The 23,733-nt window shown below is 41.5% G+C and overlaps 1 protein-coding gene across 2 annotated transcripts; it reads right to left on the minus strand.

Moving 5' to 3' along the window:
- Positions 1–1,890: 1,890 nt before the first annotated feature.
- stat6 (signal transducer and activator of transcription 6, interleukin-4 induced) lies at positions 1,891–23,733 on the minus strand. 2 transcript variants are annotated; one of them, XM_030056645.1, is made up of 21 exons: positions 23,361–23,733; positions 18,104–18,250; positions 17,811–17,955; positions 17,091–17,174; positions 16,499–16,688; positions 14,822–14,922; positions 13,152–13,300; positions 11,467–11,583; positions 11,074–11,250; positions 9,186–9,273; positions 8,970–9,092; positions 8,732–8,824; positions 6,828–7,031; positions 5,525–5,619; positions 5,281–5,414; positions 4,856–5,005; positions 4,666–4,735; positions 4,432–4,509; positions 3,215–3,316; positions 3,027–3,099; positions 1,891–2,870 (listed from the first exon to the last, which is right to left on the minus strand). In XM_030056645.1, exons 2-20 carry the CDS (start codon positions 18,235–18,237, stop codon positions 3,045–3,047), a joined length of 2,289 nt encoding a protein of 762 aa, XP_029912505.1. In that variant the 5' UTR covers positions 18,238–18,250; positions 23,361–23,733; the 3' UTR covers positions 1,891–2,870; positions 3,027–3,044. The 2 variants fall into 2 exon arrangements, with proteins under 2 accessions (XP_029912505.1, XP_029912504.1); XM_030056644.1 differs by having other exon boundaries at positions 1,891–3,099.

A 23,733-nucleotide genomic window follows, 5' to 3' on the forward strand; every position in this document is an offset into this window, starting at 1 on the left:
GAAAGAGTGCATGAGGTGTGGTGGCTTCTTGCTGGTGTCAAAAAACACCTGGTGCCTTCTCTCTTCTGCAGGGAGGTGGGCGGCTGTTTAGGAGTGAGGTAGTTTCATGGCACAGCCCCCTCTCTGCGTTTTTGGAGATGAGAGGTCACCTTGAGGCGACTGAAATCTTGAGCTTGTTTGTACAGGGGTGGTACATGTGCACCTGTATTTTCATAGAATCTACATAAGAGAGGATGAAATTTGAAGGTGAAGCTTTGCAGTGACCCGTCATCCCCTCTCTCCTCCATCCCTCCTTCATTTACCCTACCTCCTCCCTTTGTTTACAAGGCAGCCATGTTGATCTGCTCTGATGCGGGGACAGCTAGAGCTGCTGGGACTTCTGGGATGGAGGGACGGGGGACGAGGCACTGACACAACTTAGCATTTTGACATTTGCCAGAGCAGTTATTGAACCAGACATGTAAGCTTATTCTTTCTTTCCGCTTCATCCACATAAGCTTTTACAGTTTGATTTCCTGGCAGTAGCTGGATAGAATTTCCATTCTAGTGGCTTATGTTGAAATTAGAATTTGTGTTCTAATGGATAAGCTTTGTGATGTACAGTGTAAAGTTTTCTTTTTTTAAAAAAAAATCAATGATTGTTGAAACTGGATGGATAGAAAATATAATATTCAAGTTATGCAATGTCTCCTCTTGGCTGATGGATTATGGAAGTTATGCCAATTATCTTATACACCAAAATGCTTTGATTCAGTCAACAGCATTTATGCTACGGGGCATACCTCCCTAATCATGCTGCCATGGATTTATTTTTATATGTTAAAAAAAATCCTAAAATCTTGTTTCCATTCTTTTTCCTTGTCTGTTTTCTTTCAGACTGACTTTAGAAAAACATGAGACTCAGTTCCTAACACCAGCAGCTTAGAATCAGACATAACAAAAAAGTGAACATGGGTTTTATACAACTGTTTTTAGGATACATACACATTCATTTCTGACAAGTACACCAAGTGGTAATATCATACATTATATTTACTAAGACATCCGCCAGTGAGACCCTGAGGTTTCTGTGACACCACAGGAGCCGTGACTGTTGCATCTCAGTGATTTCTCCCCGCTGCTCATCCTGATCCATCTCTGTCTGTCTGCCACTGCTTGTAGATTCAAACAGTTTTTAACGACACTTCCCTCAGTGCGCAGCGCATCAAAATTTGCCTCATCAATGAAAGAGCCGTGATTGTAGTCGGTGTTGACGCTGACTTCCGGGCGAGAACTCACTTCTGTCTTGTAAATAATTTCACAAAACTATTTTTGATATTTTGAGAAAAAAACAGAGATTTATTTGTCACCATGGTTGATAGATAATATGGACTTCAGGAATGATTTACCTAACTATCCAAACTATGAAAGGTTATTATTCTGCAAACATACATGCAAATACTGGTACATCCATTCGGCCCTGATTCTCTGTTAAATGCACAGCATCGTCATGGTGGGTGCTGGAAAGTTTCTCTGAAATCATATTTTGGCTTGTAGGGAAGACCGATATTGATAAGCATTCACAAGAGCAACATACCCAAAATTTACAAAGATCAAAACATCCACTGGACTTTGCAATATTAAATTTTCCGTAGATGAACGTTGCTTAAAATAAAACAAAATTAGATTCGGAGCTGTTGTGTGACAAAGCACAGATTAATGCACAATATTCATGCTGATGCTGTAACCTTTCCCAAGCACTAGTAACCTCCCTTTCCATCTTTAAAACCAACAGAAAACATAACTTTCAGCATTAAAATTATGTTTTGCAAGTTTCCCAACAATATGACATAAACTGTAGTCACTGCATCTCACATAAAACATAAAATGAATCTGACTTGAGTACCAATATTCAAGAATAAGTGAGGAATGCTTTTAATATCCTTTTGATCATTTCACTGTAACAAAGTTAGGACTGAAGACAGACATACTGCACAACTGCAACAGGCAGGAATATGAATATTATAGAAAAAATAGAAAAATAAAAATTACAAATATGTGGAAAATTCCCTTAAGAAAAACATTTTTTTAATCGAGAACTAGCTCATAGTACATACTGAGTAAGCTCCATGTCAAATTATTTACTGAGATTAGCTATAAAAAGATTAAAATAGAGAGAGAAATATAACAGAAACCAATAGAAAATGCAGAATACACCTGACTGATACACAAAAACAGATATTAATGTCAACATTATCACCACCATCACCGTCCTCACTGCTGCCAAATAAGTGGAGTAAATCAACAGAGAGAGTAAGGGGGAGATTCATGTCCCTTTCTTTATGGTGTTGCATGGACATTTTCCTCCTCCTGCTCCATATGATTCAGTGTGTAAAATACTTCAGCTATTGCTAAACCAGGCTTTTATTGACAAAGTTATGTAGGATTGGAAAATACTGTTCTATTCAAAATCACCTGACTGTATAATCACAAACAAAACATGCAACAGGTTTCAAAGTCTCACATGCACGTTCCATCAACTCAAAAGCGTCTTTGGCAGCTGTCAATCAGCTGGTTACGTCATCTCACCACTCCATCACCACCATCTGATGTTTTCCATTTTTGAGAAGCGCCGAAATTAATACAGTAACTCGCTTGTATCTTACATAAATCCAAGGAATGTAGTATAAACAGATAAGAAAACAATACATGTGAATTCAGGAGGATGTGAGGAAAAAAACAGGATTTAAGGCGTAGATTAAGGCACGGATGTCTGACGAGTGTGACCATTTGGTCGGTTTCACTGAGGCTTGCTCTCAGTCTCATGCTGTGCATTGTCCGCAAAATGTTTCGTCCACTTCTTGTTGCACGGGCTCAGCATCTCGAGTCTCCTAGAAGTTAGACGTGTCTCCCTTGAGTTAATACGACAATGGCACAAACTCGTGTGTGCAAACACAAAATAGTCATTTTTTTATCACAAGGTAAGGAAAAGAAGAGAGTTTGGCTTGGCTCTTGCCAGAATCCAGAGTCTAAAGATGCTGTTTCACCTCCCACATGGTTTGTTCCTAATCCTCCAAGGTACTCAGAATAAAATCTATATCCATATTCTGATGCGGGCTCCTAGAGGACACACACACATGCACACACACATCAAATAGTGTAATGCTTTTTTTTTTTTTTTTTTTTTTTTTAACAAACAAAAGATGTAAGTGAAGACAAGGAAATGTAAACCTACTCATTGAAGACAGCAGCGTGGTTGGGGCTGGCAAACTCCACGGGAGGAGTGGGGTTCCCATCAACCAGCGAGTCTGCGGAGAAAGACTGCTGGAACTGTTGCCTGAGAGAGGAGAGGGAACGGTAGCACGGTCAGTGTGAACCTCAGCTTCATCTAAAACTCAAAGACTGCTTAGTTTTGTCAGTAATACAGATACACTGTTGACACACCAATATTTCCTTACAAGACCATGTTGCAATTATATCACATGTAGTGCACAAAAGGAAAGAAAGCAGTATGTTATGGGTGATTAATTTTATTTTTATTTTAACTGTACACTCTGTGGCCACTTTATTAGGTCCACTTGCACAATCTAATATAATCTAATACAACTGTTCTGCCATAAAGTTTCCTTTTCTGATGCCTATAATGCTCAGGTTTTCTTTTTGTCACAGTAATAGAGATGCTCATTCACTTCTGTGTTTGGCACTGAGCTCATCGTTAGTGCTGCTGTTGTGCTGGACTGCATTTTACTGAGAGGAGTTTCTAATATTCTGTCCACCTCATTGTATATAAATAGGGAGGACAAAAAATTAGAAACACCTCTCAATGTAATGTAGTCCAGTACAAGACCTCTGCAAACTACAACCTCAGTAATAAACATGGAATTTAATTAACACATTCTGATCAACAAAAACTGACATTATAAACTTTGTTAAAAGGTAGAATTTATGGCAGAGCTGTTATCTGCAGATGGTGCAGGTGGAGATGATATACCAGTGAGTGTATATCACTGGTATAAAAGTTACCAGTTAATGGGTTGTAATAGTAAATCTACTGATGTAGCTTAAGTTTAATTTCTCATCTTCAGAACAGAATATGAGTGTCTTGTTTTCTGAAGTGGAGCTCTGTCAGTAATATAATCAGTATAAGTTCACCATTTATTTATTTATTTACTCTTTTTTGTCTAAATATAAAATCTGACTTCCGGTACCCCCTTACAGTAGATTACTCCAGGGACGAAGACCCTTGTTTGGAGCTGAGGGGGGTGAGAGGTGATTGGGATAAGACTATGTGATATGCTCTTATGTTATAGATGTACTTTGTCAATTTGACTCCGCTGATGTACACACTGCAATGTCCTGTGTGAGTTCCTCTAGATACAGTGACAAATGTCAGGGAGTGCGTAGAGGCTGCGGAAAGAGAGAGCGGAGCGACAGTTTGCAGAGCTGACTTACACGGGATAGCCAAGGTTGAGAGGATTGTCACTGTGAGGTGGCAAACTGGAGACAGTGGGTGAGGCTGAGCCAGCTTCCCTGCACACACACAAACACAAACGATTATAAATGTCTTGCATTGATAGTGAAAGAACTGTAGATTCAGAGTGTGTCTCAGGAAATTTCCCCACGGGGATCAACAAAGTATTTCTGATTCTGATGAATAGGATTGATTTGTAATCAGTCGTTCCTTACACGCCCACTTTAGTCTGAAGTGACACACGGATGTAGCCACGGTTGGGTGAAGGTAGATGGTCGTCCGTCTCTAAAGAAAGCAGAGAACAATAATAATAATCATAAACAGAGAATAATAAACTCCATCTGCACCTATACATCTTCACCTTCGCACAAAAACGAAACATTGACTGCCGCAGACGGTTGTTACCTGTGTAGTATTTTTTGAAAACATCATGTTTAGGATATTCGGGATACAGAAATGTGATGTGGTCGATGTCTCGGATGCGGTCGCCAAGGCAACGGATGTCAAGGTCTCTCTTGGTGAAGGGCTGAATGTTCTGGATTTTCTGTCCCCCGTCTGCAAAGAGAGACAGAAAGAAAGAAAGGCAGAAAGAAAAGGAAGAAAGAAAGAAAGACAGGCACAGAGTGAGAGTTGAAAGAATGACATCATTCTGTGCGTGCCTCCTCAGGACCCTGGCAACAGCCACAAAACCATGACCCTTTTCACTGAGTCACTGAGGACACGAACACAGGAATGTCATAGTCCAAACAGGAAGAGAGAAGACTTCTGTGCACCAAAAAAAGACCCTGAAGCCAAAAATACTCCCGCCGAGGCAGTACAAATTCACTTACTCTCTGAAGCAGACACGTAAGCGATCGTGATGCCTCCGATCTCAGAGTCACTAAAGCGAAGCAGGAACGTCCCGTTGGGCCGGTCTTTGAGGATCAGGTGTAGATGCTGCTTCCCGATGAAGCCAAATATCAGCCTGGTGGTGGAAACACGGCACACAGCAGTCACCGTTAGCAGACTGTGGCATTTTGCTGATATTTACAATTTAAGAAAACAAAACTGAGCGGTTCAGTCGAGTCCCCTCACCCATCAGACCAGTAGGTCTTCAGGTGCTTCTTGGTCAGTTCCATCACTCCTTCAAACCACTGCCAAAAGGTGAACTGCCGCCCTGGGAGAACCTCCTGTAACGTTCAGAGTCGCTGTCAGACTTAACAGTTCGTATTTGTGTGTGTGTGTGTGTGTGTGTGTGTGTGTTTGTGTGTGTGTTTATGTGTGTGCGTTTGGGCTGGGAATGGGAGTGGGGATATTAAGATCAGCTTCCATTTCACTCTGTTAACATGTTGTCGCATATTAGTCTATGTGAACGCTGTCCCTTGTGGGCCACCATAGTTGATCGATTGAATTCAATTGAGGCATCATTATTTTTAAAAGGATCTGACCTAATCTAAACTTTTGTGTGGAACCAGCATGGATATTATGCAATCTATATTTTGTATGATAGATACATAGATAGATAGATAGATAGATAGATAGATAGATAGATAGATAGATAGATAGATAGATAGATACTTTATTCATCCTGAAGGAAATTCGCAGTTTTTCAGCAGTATCCACAGATTACAGATTAAATAAATAAAAAATAAAAAATAAAGAATAAGATCTAAGTACAACAGAACATGCTGATGTTGTTTTATATGTCATGTGCTGTTTGTACATTTTGCAAATTGTATTGTTTTGAATTGTTTGTACTGTGTTGTTTGTACTGAGCTGTAGTGTTGTACTATCTTCCTCCCTAGGGACAGCAGATGTAAATGTGTATGTATATGGTGTATATATATATAGCTATCTCTGGCCCCACTCTGGCTGTTAAACTACACTAATAAACCAACCTATAAATCAGAGCCTATGATACTGTGTCTAGCATGTTCTGGGTGAGCAAAATTGATTATTTTTGAGAAAACAAGTGAGTAACGTAGCCAGCAGGGGGAAAAAATGCCGACCATCACAAACCTCTGCATCAACAAAATATAAAACAATCAATATTGTAACAAAGTCAATAATGGAGGGCTGGAAGATGAACTGGGAGGAAACAGAGAGGGGGAAATGGCACCTCCTCTCTCGCAGTATGACACTTCCTCTTCTGTAAGGGCAGCTGCCAAGACATTAAAACGAATCTTATGGGTCCAAATGAAGTGTGAGAGACTGTTTTGTTTCATAGTGCTAATAAAACTGTCCACGTGAAGAGCCAAATACGCCCTAAAAATCAGATCAATACTCTCTGGAGAAATGGTTAATCTCTCACCATGGTGTGGGAATAGCCTTGGTGCATGTGTGTGTGTGTGCGTGTGTGTGTGTGTGTGTGTGTGTGTGTGTGTGTGTGTGTGTCTACCTTATTAAACTGGGCCCAGGTCACCATCATGTTACTGAAGTCCCCGGAGATGTCGTGCTTGTCAAAGATCTTCTGGGCCAGGAAGTGCTGGTTGTACTGGTCCAGGTTGTGCTGTGTCTGGATCTCAGAGGTGAACTTGCTGTTGAGGATCATGCACATCCTCTTCCAGGGCACGCGCTCCGGCACCACGAACGGGATTCTGTCCTGAGGAAGGCGGGGAAACGTGTCAGAGGTCGACATGATAACCACACCGATGTTCCTTTACAGTGATGCTCACCACATTCAGTTTGGACTCTTTGAATGACACATTTTTAAGTCTGAATGGGTCTCACGGCAACTGAGTGCCTTCTACCAGTTTAATTCTGTTGTGAAAGAAACTCGACTGAGAATAGAGTTAGACATCCAACAGTAGAGGCTGACCTTTTCCTCGATGTACATATATGATCATAACTGAGATCATCATATGTAGGCACTGTTAAAATTAGATTCTGTCTGTTTCACACTTTACTCCAGTCAGTATTTGACTTGAAAAGCTTTAACTGAGTTAAAGGAGCTCTTGTTGTTGTTGGCTAATGAGGTTTCTACATTGTGACTCCATTGCTGATGAAGACTTAATCTTCAAATTAATCCAATAAATACTTTTTTTTTTTTTTAGCTTAACTCTATTAATTTGCAAAGCATCATAAAGAACATTATTCTTTTGCTGGGCCATGCTGGGTTTTTGAAAATAAAATCTTGAAAACTGCAAAAAGGATGAAGACAACCAGATATGGGACAGACATTTGGGCTGCCTACTGACCAATCATAATCATCATATATTAAAAAAAGGTTATGCTGGTAAAGCAATAAATTGGGCTATGTCAACATACTTGTCACCACATAACATGAGGTTAGTATCATGTGAGCCATGACTCTTAAGCCTTTTTCACACTTGGTGAAAAGGGCTCCTTAGTCTTACACTCCTTAGTCTTGGGCTAACTGTAGCCCAGGGTTTAGGTTAGGACTTCTTAAGCCAGGGTTAAAACTTAGTCCTGGCTTAAGGATTCACTCTTGAAAATGAAAGTCCAGGGTAAATATCCTTGGGACCCTTGCAGCACAGTTTTGATTGGACAATAAACAGTCTGTGCCTTTTCAAAAGCATTTTACTGCTGATTGGTCGGGGCTAACCCTGCTCTGGAGCAGTGCCAGCAAGCACGAGGCTAAAGTCATAGTTAGTCCAATTTGGTATGTACCAACAAAGCTTTCTTATCCCTCTGTGAAGTGGGAAAAGCTCCTTAAAGCATTAAGGATTTACAGTGGTTTCCAATCAAGTAAAACCAGTTTTCCTCCATTGATTTACAATCTACAGCGGGAACCTGTGGTGTAAGAATTAAGTTTCTATCATGCGCTGTTCTTGAGCTCTTGTGTTCACAATAATGTGTCGACAAAGACGTCTACAAGCAAGACGGCCCAACTCTGATTAATTTCCTGAGCTGAGGTTCAACACTGAAGCACGTCCTCAGTCTGTTCACTCCAATGGAAGAAGACGTGGCTGCGTACAGATTATGACTGATTCTTATGCCAAGCAAACACTGGATGTTTTTTTTTTTTCAATGCCACAGATCTTCCCAACATTCTGATATCGAACTGGTATTTTTTCAGATAAAAAAATCAGGAGAAAAGTGAGTTTGTTCAGCTGGTTGCTCTCAGTTGCCCCTCCCTGCTGCAGAGAAATCACCAGGGAAGGGCAAAAAAAAACAAACAACTGCATCCACTTATGAGACAGGAAGTGCATTCTATTTTCATACCACTGGCCCCACTAGTAAATGCATAATCTTTGGTGCCGACTCGCAGACGGACACGTCATGTTCTGGATCCTCGGAATGACAAACAGGACAGGAATGAAAGAATAATTTGAGACTCACTGGTTCAGAAAAGGCACAGTCCCATATGATGGTGGCCAGAGCATTGTTGTCTTGACTACCATGGACAATGATGACCACCGGCAGCGAGATCATCTACAACGACACAATTTAAAATACATCAATACATCATCAAGTGTACTCACGCTAAGCATATGAGCTGAACACAACTCTTTTTCAAACTTGTGCCACATTGTAAATCTCCATACAAAGAGAGGAACACAGTCGGACAAAGCGAAACCTGTATCTTGTAGGGCTTGTCGCAGCCTGTGATGGTGATCTCTGCCGAGAAGAGGAGAGCAAACTTCTCCTCCGTCACAGACTCCGATCCCTTTCTGTCCGCCCTCTTGATCTTCTTGATGGACTGGGGAGCCAAAGAAATGATTGAAGTGAGAGTTTTGTTATCGAGGATGAGTCATAATCACTTGGAAGCCTCAGCCTCAGCCTCAGTGCTTACCATATTCCTGAAAGTGGCACATGTGCTCTTGCTGGCTGTGTTGTGCTCTAAGATGGCCGAGTTGTTGATCAGCTCCCCGACGTTCTCGCTAGAGGAGACACAACATGATAGAGCTCATGTCAGTCTTTTCCTTCAAGTCAGCTTTCACACTGAGAGTCCACTCATCCTTCAGAATAAACACCCTGATAAACACCCATCCATTTTGGACGGATTATCCTGTGCAGGTTAACTTAAAGGGGCTGGTGCTGCAGTTACAAATGTGCTACTTGCTTCCTCTTAGAGTGAAGTGTGTTAATGTTGCAAAATTAACCATTTTTATTGCCTAACACACTAAATGTCGAAACCTCTCAACGTGCTTATTTCAGGTTGCCAGACTTATCTAGGTACACTATTTACATAATCTCAGTTTCTTATTTCTGTATTTACTTGTGTAATATTATTATAGGATTCATGCATGTATTTCTTCATAATGCGCATGCTTCTTACAAATTAGGATTAATGCACATATTTTTACATGATGCACATAGTTTTTTTTTTTTTTTTTACAAATTTGCTACACATATATTTTTAGAATTGTTTTCTTTTTCTAATTCTTACAATTTCACTTAAGCTTATATATATTCCTGTCTTGTGAATTTGAGCATCTGCAACTGACCCATTTCCTCCTCAGGGATCAATAAAGTATTTCTCTAATTCTGATTCTGATAATGGAGCAGAAATAAACTAAGGGTTACCATTTTGAGGAATGTGGCATTGAGAAAATAAGATTAAAAAAAATTAAACTTCTTAAAATACCTAACCTAAAATAGAAGCAGTCATTACTCACGCTCCCCTACAATACTAACAGGTAGGACAGCCCACATTGCAAAAGAGCCCTGCAGCTATTGACTCTGACTCATCAAACCCGGCAACACATCCGCAGTGGGTTTATAAAGCTGTTCATGATAGACCATGACAACCTTTGTTAACATCTCGACTGCTGAATCATGATGCTGTTGTAAAATGATTCATTCCTCTAATCCTGAGAAAAAAAAACATGCCGGGCAGGAAACAAACGTAATGTGGCCTCCGGTGGAGCAACAGCAGATACGGGAGCACTGGAAAGCAGACGTGTTGATACTTTCAGGGCTGCTGATTGCTCTTCATGGCATGTGAAGTCAAATTCAGGAATTTTCAAAACAAATACCAAAGTGAAATTTCTCTCACCACTCCGCCCACATACCTCTCATTAAGATATATACAGCATTAATTAACTCAGTGCTAACTCCACATTTTAATGAGCTCCATTTCCTGGTTTGGTCATAGATCACAATAAATATGCACAACTGCAGTCAAACGAGAAAGTTCCCATTCTCAATCTCTGTCTGAGGGTCAGAAAAAATGTATTTTGATAATGAGAATGAATGGGGGAAAAGATGCATAAAAACCCGTTCTTTGCCAAAAGATTAAGAAAGGAAACACCTTTAAAAGAAATCTTAAAACATACCTTTTCACCCCTGTATTCTCTTCATCCCATGTATTTATCTGCTTACTTATATATTTACTTTTTTATTTTTAATTGATTTTATTATTACATTTTTTTGGTTTTTAACATTTTAACTTTTTATTATTTGTTTTTAATCCACTTCAATCCCCATTCTATCATGCGTCTTATTTCTTATTTTAGCATTCCTTATGCATGGTTTATCTTCATTGTATTGTTGTGTTTCCACTGTACTGTTAAGCACCATGTATTGCAATTTTACACAAAAGGTGCTATATAAATAACGTGTGATTTGATTAAAAATAATCCATCTTAAAGCGATTGTCTCGGTTTGTATACTTCCTCTCCACCCCCTGACGAGCTGTAGTCATTCATACTCTATTCCTTGCGGTGTGTGTGAGTCACCTGGGTACAGTGCCCATTTGGCCCAGACTCCTGGCCTGCATTTCAGTGATGATCTGCGCCTTCACCATCACAGGCTTCCCCGGAGCCACTTTCTCCCCCAGGAGGTAGCGCACAGTGGTGGAGAACTTCGACTGAGTCTTAATAACCTGAGGGGGCTGCTTGTCCACCATCAGAGAGCTGTAACACAGACATGGAGACTTCAGTTATGATACAGGAAAATGCCTCCAAAGTGGGGAGATATAATTCAGGTGAGACATTTCTGTGACTCACAAGAACAGGATTTTTGTTGTTGTTGTTTGGATGTTGTGTTTTTGTTAATTCTCATACAAATCTACCGAAACAACAGTGTGACTTGAGCCTGTGTTTATCATCAGCTTCCTCCGTCTGTACTACCTTTGAATCAGAGCCTGCAGGAGCCGCGCCAGTTTTTCCTGGAGCTCTGGGATCGGTTCTCCCATCAGCATCACTTCCTGTCTCAGCTTTCCGTTCACCCCAAGTAGCTGCTCACACCTAAAAGTTAGAGCATGGAAAGTCAGTCAGCAGAGAGAGAGGGGGAGAGAGAGAGAGAGAGAGAGAGAGAGAGAACAACATCAAGGTCACCAGCTGGAACATAAAGTTGCACTTCAAAGATCTGCAAACAAACATATGCACATGTTTACAAGCGGTGCAAAACAGAATGACTCATTTGTGCATACAGCGCAGAGCTTGATCAAAGTCTGAATTAATTACTTTATTCAAATGCTACAACAGAAACAGAGGAGGAGGCATGCTCAGGTGGACTGTTTGTGTCTTAAATTTGATTTCCTCTAAGCCTCGGGGCTCCACGGCAAGAGCCAGTTGGCAGAAACAGGTCATCAACAATCCCCAGAAAACAACTAAACATGGCTGATCTTACTAAACTCATCTTGAATGGTTGCACAAGACCAAAAGCTGAGGTGAAAATGGATTTTTGAGATGGAAATGAGTGGTACATTTCATTTTCACAAGGCTGTTGATGGATTACTTGGATTATTTTGTCTTTGACCTCCAAGTCAGAGCTGCAAGGTAGGCTGCTTTGAATGAACTTTTTCTGGCACTGCAGTGCTGACGGCAGCAGCAGAGGCAAACTTCAAAGACACTTTGAATGCAGCTGAAGTGATGTGGGGGTGAAGTGGTGGGCACAGGAAGAGTTTATTCAGGTCAATACAGAAATTTAGAAAGCTATGACAACAACCACAGGCTGGCTGTAAAGTGTACAGTGGAAAGAAGACCTAATTGTGATGTCACAGTCATTTTACTGTAAAAAAAAAAAAAAAAAAAAAAAAAAAAGCACATAATGTTCCTTAATGTAGCTGTTAAACATCTACTATGTAATCTAATCTTTGCTCTCACTAGATGAGAGCAGGAACAAGATTGTAAGCATACTATTTACAAAGTCACTGCTCTCTTGTTCCCTGTCTCTCCCAGCATCTGTACGTCACCACAGTAACGAGGCCAGGCAACCTTTGCTAAGCACAGTGCCTGCAGGCTCATGGCTATAATAAACAATCAGGGAGGTGGTGGGAGGAGCTGGAATGCTGCACATATTTTGGCAACAAACACCGGGGTGGCTGGTCCATGTGAGTTGGTATTGGTTTCTATCGCTGCATCTCGAAAACTCTCCACAAAGCAAGCATTAATTCAGGATTACTGACAAGTTCTGAAGTCACACAGTCCACCTCCGCCCCGATGAGGAAGAGGAGGTGAAGAAGTGTGGTTGTGATGAAGGGCACTGGTCATTTTGCTCACCATGGAGTTATATATGTGCCTCTGGTGTTTACCTCTGTCTGGTTAACATGCTAATCCTTAACATAGCTGTGTGTTAATTAACTGTAAGCAACTAGCATTATCCAAAGTATCAAAATAAATCCCTCAGTAATCCCAAGGTGATAATACAGCTCAATCTCCCCAAAAAGTTGGTGCACACATCTCAGTCTCAGGTTTTCTGTTTTTAAGTATTACTTTTCATCGGGTGCAGTGTGCAATAACAGGGAGATAAAAGTATTACAACACATGAGCAGACAGTCCAGAGGGGGACAGGCGGGTGTGGCGTGTCTCACCAGGTCTGCAGGGGACTGAGGTTGTCGTCAAAGGGAAGTCCAATGGTGGCCTGGTGCTGCTCCCACCTCCACGCCTTCAGCCTGCTGATCAGACGCGCCTGACACTGGTCCAGACAGTCCACTGTCTCCTGCAGCAGCTGGAATCGATTCTACAACACACACACACAGACATGTGCATGCACACGGGTAGACACACACACCGAAAAACATGCATGCACATAAACAAAACACACAACTCAGATCCAAACACATTGAATTTGCACATATGTGCATGTATATGTGTACATATGTATGTATGTATGCACACAAATAACCAAACCTACCACATTCGTATGACATAAACACAAACACACACACACACACACACACACAAATAATTCAACACTCAAAACACTAGCAGTTTCTATGTAGGTTACAACACACCAAGGAATACTATGAGGCAGAGAGCCACACAGATTTTTTATGGATTTCAGCTGTTTCTAATGATCAGTATAAAGCCTGACAAGCCTGAGATTTAAAGCAGCTGTCCTGTAATTACAGCAAATTTTTCATTATCTAGTTTTGCTGAAATTACAGCACTGATAAGCCATAATGAACAGGCCTTGTCTTATTATACCATAATAATATATAAAGAAGCCCTGCCAGCAATCTGTAAACGAGACCAAAGTTGTTATCGGCTGCCTGAGAAAATGACTTCGCCACATTTGGGGGCCTGTGTTGTTAGTAACGTGGCTCAAACTCAGTTCATAGCAGAGAGAAAATGTTTCTGCCCTGAGTAGGGCTTAAACTCTTCCCAAAACAACATAATTATGCAAACACAGTATTTGCCTTTTTTACAGTGAAAACATGGTATGACATAAAGAATTTGGGTTAGCTTACAAGAGCGCAATCTGACTTCACACTACTCAATCCCACAGGGATTTATCAAATCAATCTTGTTATTAAAAGCCTCCTTCGCGTTTTTTCTGCTCTGGCTTGTTCCCAACACACACACTTCTCTACAAGTTCTCTAAACTAAATGTTGGATCAGCAAATGAAAACAAATATCTTTCTCCAAACTGCAAAGTTTTACTACTACAGTAAATACGTGTCTCTGGTATCATGTGTATATGATGCTTAACAACTATTTAGCTATTACATTACCACAGTCTCTCTACCAGAAAAGCAATAGTAGGTCCACTGTGATGTCAACTATTAAACAGGGTTTCCCATAGAATCTTTTTTCTGAAAGCCACGGCATCAAATAGGAGTGTACTGTAAAGATTACTTTGCTTTATTTGATAGTTACAGTTGAGAAAGAGAAGAAATGCCGGGGATGACGTGCAGCAAAGGGGCTTGGGCTCGGCTTTGAACCCAGGATGCTGTGGTCAGGTGTCAGCCTTAACAAATGGTACACATCGTACCAGGTTAGCTACCAGGGTGCCTCTGGTGCCTCTGGTGCCTAGTGCATATTCAGGAGCAGCAACGCTATAATAAAACTAAAGTGGAACAAACCAAAGTAGAATATACATACACAAGCTTGGGGGAAATCCCTGACTGTTCTGACTTTGTGAAGTAACCTTCATGCTGAACGTGAGTCAAATGACATAAGATCATGTGACTCAAAACTGCTTGCCAGAGAAAATAATCAACTTCACTCCACCACTGCAGGGCCTCCTGCCCCCGCTCACCTTGGCAATGGTCTTCACATTGTACTCCAGCTGCTGGATGTGGGTCTGAATTTTCTGCAGTTCAGAGTTTTGTGGGTCCAGTCCATTCTGTTGGATCGGACCTGGGAACACAGCACACAGCATCGCTTTCAAAGATCATTCCGGGCCACAGCATGAAAACAGCTCTGACGTATAATCACTGCTTCAACTATTTCATGGAATGGATAAACAAACAAACAAACAAACTAGGTCATGCAGGTTATGGTTTGCAGAGTGAGTTCAAGTTCACTAATCGCTGGGTTTAGATGGCGTGATGGTATTTGACACTGTGGTTGTGTAAGTTCAAAATAAAAGGGGGAAGAATGATGATGTCTGACTTGACAAACCTGTTGGTGTATAGCCTAAAATGTGTACGGTGTGCAGGCAACCGGTTCAACAGAGTGACTTGGCCAAAGTAACCACAGACCAGGGAAGCAGAGCTAACTGCAACATAAATAATGTCCTGAAATGGAAATCTCCAGAGAGGTGAGCAGCCCAGTGGTTTGCAACATGGGCTTGGAACCGGGAAGTTACTGGTTGAAACCCTGGACTAAGGTAGTTCAGCCCTCGGTGCTTTATTAGTATCACACTGTGGTCGCACCAGCTCCTATCAAGTGTGAATCTGTGCAACTGTCTGGGAGGGTGTTCCTCTAAAACAGCTCTTTGCTCAATCAACTGTACTGGAATTAAAATGTCGCAGTCCCAACAAAACAGATACATCGTAAAACAACCTCCACCTTAGCAAGTCTTTCAATCTCATATTCAGTGTTAAAGCAGCATCTGTGCAATGGAAAGGTGTAAATAGTTTTGAAACTGGTGCTGCATGACCAGAGAAAACAGAGAAAGGTGGCTGTGGGACATCCTTTCGCTAAAAAGGTTAAAAAATTCTGCAACAACCACGCAACAAACTGTGGCAGTGTATGTGCTAAGCTAGGCTTCAACAGGCCTCATAAAACCATGTATTGTATGTCTGGATATTGTAACAATGTTGTGTTAGTGGCTGAACACTGTCACTGTTGCATTTCAGATGGCCGCTTTGCCCCGCTGACAAAAAATGCAGACGTTTAACCTCACCAGAGCCAGCAAAGGGTCAAATGTGAAACGGGGAGCTCTGGGTGCAGGCAACATGTATGTATATATATATATAGACATTGTAATGATACAAAGTATACCTTTAAAAAACAACTAAAAATATCTGTCAGTGGGATAAGATAAGCCCACATGTTTTCCCACGTTTTCAATCCTAATAAACTTGATCCCAGAAATTTCTTCGACTTAATTGTCATGTCCTTCTCTACAAGTGGGGTAATCTGCATTACTGCGGATGGCTTCAGCGCGTTTACACTTATTCCTAGAAAACTTCCTGAGATGAGTGAAACTGCATTGGAAACAACTGGGGTTATCTGATCAAACTAGCAGCGACGTTCACTTGTTTTAAGAAAAGCAGGATTTTAAAAGATTTCCGATATGAGACTACATGACTTATGACTTTCTAAGATGTGTTTTTGCAGTGTAGGAAAATACTTAGCAGCCTAAGCGGATTATTGGTGTGTGTGTGTGTGTGTGTGTGTGTGTGTGTGTGTGTGTGTGTGTGTGTGTGTGCGTGCGTGTGTCTGTATGTCTGTTCGGGGGATAAATGGAGTCGTTTCAATCTCTCACCGTGTAAAGACTCAAAGTTCTGTCTCTCCCAGTTGAGCTCCTCCTGCAGGTGATGGATTCTCTTCCGGCACTCCTGCAGCTCCAGCACCTTCAGGACCAGGTGATCCACGTCCCGCATGTTGGGAGCAGTGGAGACCACCTCTCTACTTGAGAAGTGGGGGAATTGTTGAAGGTTGGGGATCTGGGAGGACTACAGACAAGGAGCAGCACTTAATACACACAGTACACATACCAGGACATACATGAAAAGCTTCATCCCAAAATGAAACTTCCACTACTTGAAAAAATTGCCTCTTCTTACATGATTATGGCTTGCCAACTAAAGTAAAGCCCGTAATGGGAAACTATTAATAATTAATGTCCACTATTTTTCTCCACAAAATGTATTGTGTTTTGCAAAAGACCATTCAGTAACATTCATAATTCAAAATGCAATTGTTTGTCACCTTTGCCACAAATCTAGGCTGAGATGCTGCCTCACCATACCCTGTGTGTCTTAGCAGGGCTAGCTTGAGGATGTTCTCTGTATGGCTAAACTGAATACGGTCAGTATTTGTTAATAAATAAATAAATGAATAAAATAAGATCTTACAGCCGTGCTGAGCAGGACCCTCTCCTTCCTCAGGATGTCTCTGACCATCGTGGCAAACTGCAGAGGCTGCGAGCTGAACATGCTCTGCAATCAAAGTATTTCAAGTCAGAATGTTACCGGCCTTGTGGGTCTACAGTTTTGTAATACCTCAGCAAACATTAGCCACTAATATCCCTTTGTTTTTATGCACTGGCACAGAGGGCTGTATGTGTTCACTCGGTACTACAATTATGGTAACACTTTACAATAAGAGTACAACAATTAACATTAGTTAATGCCGTAATAAACATTAAGTAACAGGTAATAAACATTAAGTAACAGTTAACTAACTGTTAACTAATGTGTCTGAGACTCATGGACTAATGCTGTTCATGCTAAGATATTAATTTATATGTTATTTAATATAATATACTAATGTTAATAATATAATATTATTAACATTAGTAAATGCCATAAAAATCATTAACTAACAGTTAATTAACCATTACGGCATTAACTAACATTAACTAACGTTAATTGTTGTAATCTTATTGTAAAGTGTTACCACAATTATTAAGTTGTCACATTTATGGTGGATTAATTTTCTGATGCTGAGGTGATTATTTCAGCACCAAATCCTGATAAAAGTTTTAACAAGATGAATGGGAATGATTTTAACACGTCATGATGTCGGTGCTGAGCCCCTTGAAACCCCTCAGACATTCAGAGTGATCGTCCCACCATGTGCCTGCTGATCTGCATCAGCTTCATCTTGTCCACCACGTTGGATATCTCCTGAGCCTTCGTCTGCAGCTTGGCGATGATCTGTTCCAGCAGAGACTCGGCCTGCACCTTCTGGTCCACATTGTCCACTTCGAAGTCCTCCCTGAGCGCGCGCACACACACACACACACACACACACACACACGAACTGTGATGACTTGTGACTGTGAGGAATGTGATTTCTATTTTTGCTGATAAGGTATGTGTGTATTTATATGTGTTGTGTATATATGCACACATGTGCGCCATACCATCTCTGTTCCTCAATCCAGTCAGCCAAAAAATATCTGACTTCTATGGGAAAGGTAGTGGCAGAATAGAGCTCGTTGATTGTCTGATCAGGCAGGTACTGAATCAGCATTTGCATCTGTGTCCACTGGGCCATGGTCAAGCAGGAGCTGCACAAAGCAGGGCAAAACAACATCTTATATAAGCATGAAACACTCCCACATTGCTTGACAATAAAAAAGCAGTGCTGTATAAGAAATGTTGCTGAGACATTTGGGCTCATGAGTGCATTCTTTCCAGCATTTCAAAGCCTAATTCCCAAAACAGCAACTCATGTTCCCTTTACAGTAACGGAAAGGGCATAATTTCCTTAAAACAATGGCATCTGGTATTTCCTGAGTCAAGCGTTCACATACAGACTGAATGCACAAACATAGGTGCCAATTGTAAAGAAGAAGCAGCAGTTAAGAGAGCGAGACAGATGCTTTAAATCTGTTGCTGGCCAACAAGCGAGCATATCCTGTAAGCTTTATCAGTTTCCCACATGTGGGGAGAACCACTGTGACATGAAAACTCAAAACCGTCTGAACGCTATTCTCTGCTTCACATTTCCGCTGTGATGCGCTCAGCCTGCGTGTGCTACTGCATCAGTTTCTCATGATCACTTGAGTGAATGATCATTTTCACATTCATGTTCAAATGAGACTGGTTAGCTGAGTGCAGGCTGGTTCTATGGCACTTTCCTATAACAGATCTTGACGTTGACAGCAAGGAGTCCCGGTTTCCTGTTTCAGTTCTTGTCTAACTCAGTTTGAATGCATCATACACACATGCAGCGCATTAAAGACTGACTGTTCAACCAATTTGCCTTTGAAAAAATGCTCTCTAAAAATATAAATACGAAACAATGAGTAAGTCTTTAAAATTGCTGGGTCATACCGGAGATGCACATTCTAATAATATGTTGGACTCCACAAACCACAACATTGTAACCACAACCACAATGCAGCTTGTCACATTACTAATTCAAACAGGTACGGCCAACTTGACCATTTCTTGAGTTTATCCATTTGGATCTAGAATAAACAACCGGCCAACTGAGCGTGCGCAGCAGCCACGAGCCGCACAACAACCTGCATACATCCATGAGCAGAAACAGCACAGGGTTGGTGTTGCACATGTGAGGCAAATCTGTCATTTCAGCTACATTCAATATCCATAATCTGTAACAGGTGTGCCTTGACGAATCTAGACTAAAACGAATAACCCAGCAACTGCTTGAGAATGAATATTCTGTGTAGAACTGCATTCAGATTGAAGATCATGAAGGCTGGATGATATACAACATGTTGTTGCACTTGGCTGCAGAGTTAATACAAGCACATTATCTGTGATATTACAACCAGCTTGTTGCCTGCTAACTCCTAAATGCATCAAACAAACAATTAAAGTCTGTGTAGTGTAAAGATTGGGCACGGTTATGAATTATTGTCATAATTTCAATTTGGGTCTTATTTTGCCATTCACCAAGCTCTGACTTTCTAAAATTTCATGTCAGTTCTAACTGAATAATTTCTTGTTTAGATCACACAATACCTTGTATGAAATGGCTGGTCACGGCCGTAAACTTAAGCATAAACAAAACCTATGTTGGCCCTATTGTTGAATGTTGTGTCTCGCTGTTAACTTTCCATGTCATTCAGGAAGTTAACAGGCACTACTACCATATTTCAGGGCACATACTTCTTAGATGCATGTCTGGACGTGTTTATCTGGGCAAAGCCACCAAAACACAAACAAAGTCGCTGTATGACAGGATTAGTTCCAGGGCTAAAAATATACAAAATGCATCAGCAGGCCTGAGCAGCAGAGCAGGCCTGCAATTGAATTTAGATGATGTATTGTCAACTACTCACAGTTATGGCTACAAGAACAAGTTATCGCAACATGTGCAAGTTGAGCGTTTATGTCAGCAAAGTCACAGGTCTCTTCTGCCACTCCAACGTTCCTCCATCACATGTAAGGATAAAACATTTAATGTCCTGAATGTTTTATGTGATCCTCGCTTCCCATCTGGGATAACATGTTTTTGACTTTGACTGGATTATCTGGGCTCTGACCCAAGAGCCTGGAGTCTCCTGGGTGGTCGAGGACAACGTCTCTTCCTTGGCTCTTCTTGGTACCTCCTGTACTTACATGCCCTCCATTTGAGGACAAACTGTTTCCACTTGGTAACAGCTTGGCAGCACAAGCACAGCAGGGTCACAGTGTCCAGCCAGCGCCATGTAGCATGGGATGGAAAGGAGCTCATGGAGAACCCAGAAGAAGTGACAGTATGTAAATCTGCTGGGACACCGTGCATAGCATTTGGTGCTCAAACAGCCTTTCCCACTCTTGAGGGGGAGGCACAGTTTCATACAGTCAGGCAACACCTTGGCTGCCTTGAATGGAAACTGTTAGGAAGGTACCAGGCAGATCTAGTCTCTCTGGACCTTATTTTCTAATTGGTCTTTTCCTGTTTTGTAAGCCTTATGATCACACCGTTTGCATAGCTAACCTCCTTCGCAGGCTTTCTCCTCCATAACAGGATACAAAAGCCCAGAAAACTGTAGCGACCTGTGCTCAAATCCAGCTCAGGCCATGTGCTGCATGTCATCTCCTCTCTTTCCTGTGCCCCGCCCCTCCTGTCTCTCTCTACTGTCACTATCAAGTAAAACAGAAATGCCAAACAAAATAAAAATAAAAATCTTAATAATAAAAAAAAAAAAAAAGGTGCCCGATCATTCTGGAAAACGAGAGGGAGCTAATGAGACCCACCTACTGTCCTCTCATTGGTTTCTTGTGGTGTCCGCCAAAATTTGAACAGAAAAGCGCAACTTGTTAATCATTATTTGTCTACAGTTCTCCAATGGCATGACTGAATATTGCCTTCAAGAGCTCCATATTTTGTCCACCATTTGTTTTTATATTTCACACTTTACCTTCGGAAATAAACTCTACAGGGCAGACAGGAATGAAAATGGAAACCCCAAATTTGTCTCCATCCACTAAAACCGGGAGTCCAAGGAAAGAGGGGCACTTCATGAAGGATACTGAGTAGCAGACATTTGGCTCATGCCAGTAACCTCTGACGGGAACACTGAATTTGGACATGGTGGATATCATCTAGTGCACATTTGGCAGAACATAAATGCACTTCTTTTCCTGTGAGTCATAGACACAAGTGAAGGCAGGATGCACACCATAGCAACTGATAAGCCTCTCTTCTGGATGTCAACCTGGCTGCTGTTTCTCTAGTTACAGTAGGGAACCAAACTGGCAGGGAACCAACATGTCCTCCGAGGGGCTCTCAGCCAATTTCTCGCTGAGGAGAAAGTCCACCAAGCCGGTGCTGAGATCAGCAGGATCCACCATCAAGCCACTACTGGACAATGATATTGTTCTCCTTTGGTTTGAACATCTGCCAAGTGCTTTCTGACATTTGTTTTGCAATTGTTACAGTTAATTATATTGTTTTACAATATAAATACTATATGAATTAAATGTATCATTATGATTGGAGAGACTCCAGTATGTCCAGAATTCAGCTGCCAGGGTTCTGATCCGCACCAAGCCCTGGCAGCACATCACCCCCTTTCTGTAAACAGCTACACTGGCTTCCTGTTAAATTCCACATCTCCTACAAACTCCTCCTCTTCACCTGCAAATGTCTAAACCACCAAGCTCCGCAGTACCTATCTGACCACATCCAGAAACGTGATACCCCGCGGAGACTATGGTCCTCAGATTTGGATCTCCCCTCTGTTCCCGGCACTGACGAGCAGACCTTTGGGGACAGAGCTTTCGGTGTGGCAGCCCCCACCCTCTGGAACTCTCTCCCGTTGGAGGTCCGCCACACTCCAACTCTGGACTCTTTCAAGGCTGCTTTGAAAAGACACCTATTTACTCAGGCTTATGGCGACTAGTTTTTTGTTTGTTGTTTGTTGCCTGACTTGATTTGTTGTTGTTTGTATCTTGTTGTAAAGCGACCTTGGGTCTTGTGAATGGCACTATATAAATTATATAAAGCTATATAAAGCTATTATTATTATTATTATCATTATTATCATCATTATTGTTACTATTATAATTACCAGTGGTAGCAGTGGTAGTAGCAGCAGTCGTAGGGGTCCTAAAATAAGATATGAGTGGTGATGATCCCAGCTGCTCAGTTCCAGACGTTTTCATGAATGCAGTATGTGTCTCACCATTTCTGTGACGTCTGCATGACCAACACACTGCTCTGATGGGAAAACCTGTGTCCAGTCAAACCTCAGCATGGCTGCAGGTCATATACAACCCACCCAAAGACACATCACACTACTAATTACTGCCTACAACCACAACCCAGAAAATTAAAGACAGATCCATGACAGTCATTTTAATTCCAGTTTACCACTGCTGATCCACTTAGCAGCATACTTTCAACCAGAGAGGGGGGTCTAAAGAGTGAAATGGGTTGTTGTTTTTTGTAAACCTGAAGACTCTCGGGCCCCTCTGGCACTGAACTAATTGATCTGGTGACATCATCCTTCAGAATAGGTTCCACATCTGTAAACGACTGCAGCATGAGTTTCACATGGTGTACTATTCCTGTCTGTTCCCCTGGAGCCCCGCGGAGCAGCCACGCAGCGGAGTGTGTTGACGGAGACACCAGGCGGAGAGGGAGGGACCAACTGATACTGGCTTTAAGATCATATTCTTGAAGCTCGCGATTACATAACGCAAGTTGACAACACTTTATGACAAGTACTGATATAATAACCAACAATAAACAATAACACCTTCAGTAATGTGTCTAAACAGAGCTGTAGCCCTGGACAAACAGCGGCGGGAAGGTTATCCTGGATCACTATCACTTTAGGATTTACATTAGTGTGGACCATGGCGTTACTTTACTTGGCCTACATCCTGCAATAAACCGAGTTATGAGTTTTCAACGACCTACTTCTTGAGCTTGAAGCATCAATGTTGAAATTGTTGAAAAAAAGAAAGAAAAAAAAACTTAAAAGAATCTCCTGACTGAGTGAGCGACATTACAAAGACACAGAGGCCTATAACAAAAATACATGACTGAAAAGACAGCTACTAATGTGAGACATTAATTACGCACCGTTCCCCTTACTGTAAAAGGCGTCAGGCCTAACGTGCTATAGGCCCAAAATAATCATAATAATAACAAAGCAACAGTGAGGGTCAAAGCTATTCAAAAGTTTTAAAAAAGAATGAAAGTACACTTACCTTCGACTAAATATCAACAGCTCATTTTTTAAAAAACATGTAAAGCTGTTATGGTGTCCTCTTCCCCCACTTGTGTATCATATGTGAGTTACAAGTCCGGATATTTTTACTGAATATTCTTGACGCTGTCCATCGCTGATGTGTGTCTGCTGTCGGTCTTGAAAGCCTGGTCGCCTCTAGTCGTTTGAACTTTGGAGAAACTGACTTTGAGCTTCGAATAATTCACAGCGAGACGGCCGAGCCGCACTAGTTTTAAAAACGCAGCAGAAAGTGATTACTTCCCTATTACGCAAAGTGTGCCACCTCCGTTATGGGCAAGCGCAGCCTGTTTCCTGCGCTCACGTTCACGTTCACACACGACTCACCTGGAATA

The sequence above is a fragment of the Myripristis murdjan genome, chromosome 7, assembly GCF_902150065.1.
Source record: "Myripristis murdjan chromosome 7, fMyrMur1.1, whole genome shotgun sequence".
In the NCBI taxonomy this organism is placed as follows: domain Eukaryota; kingdom Metazoa; phylum Chordata; class Actinopteri; order Holocentriformes; family Holocentridae; genus Myripristis; species Myripristis murdjan.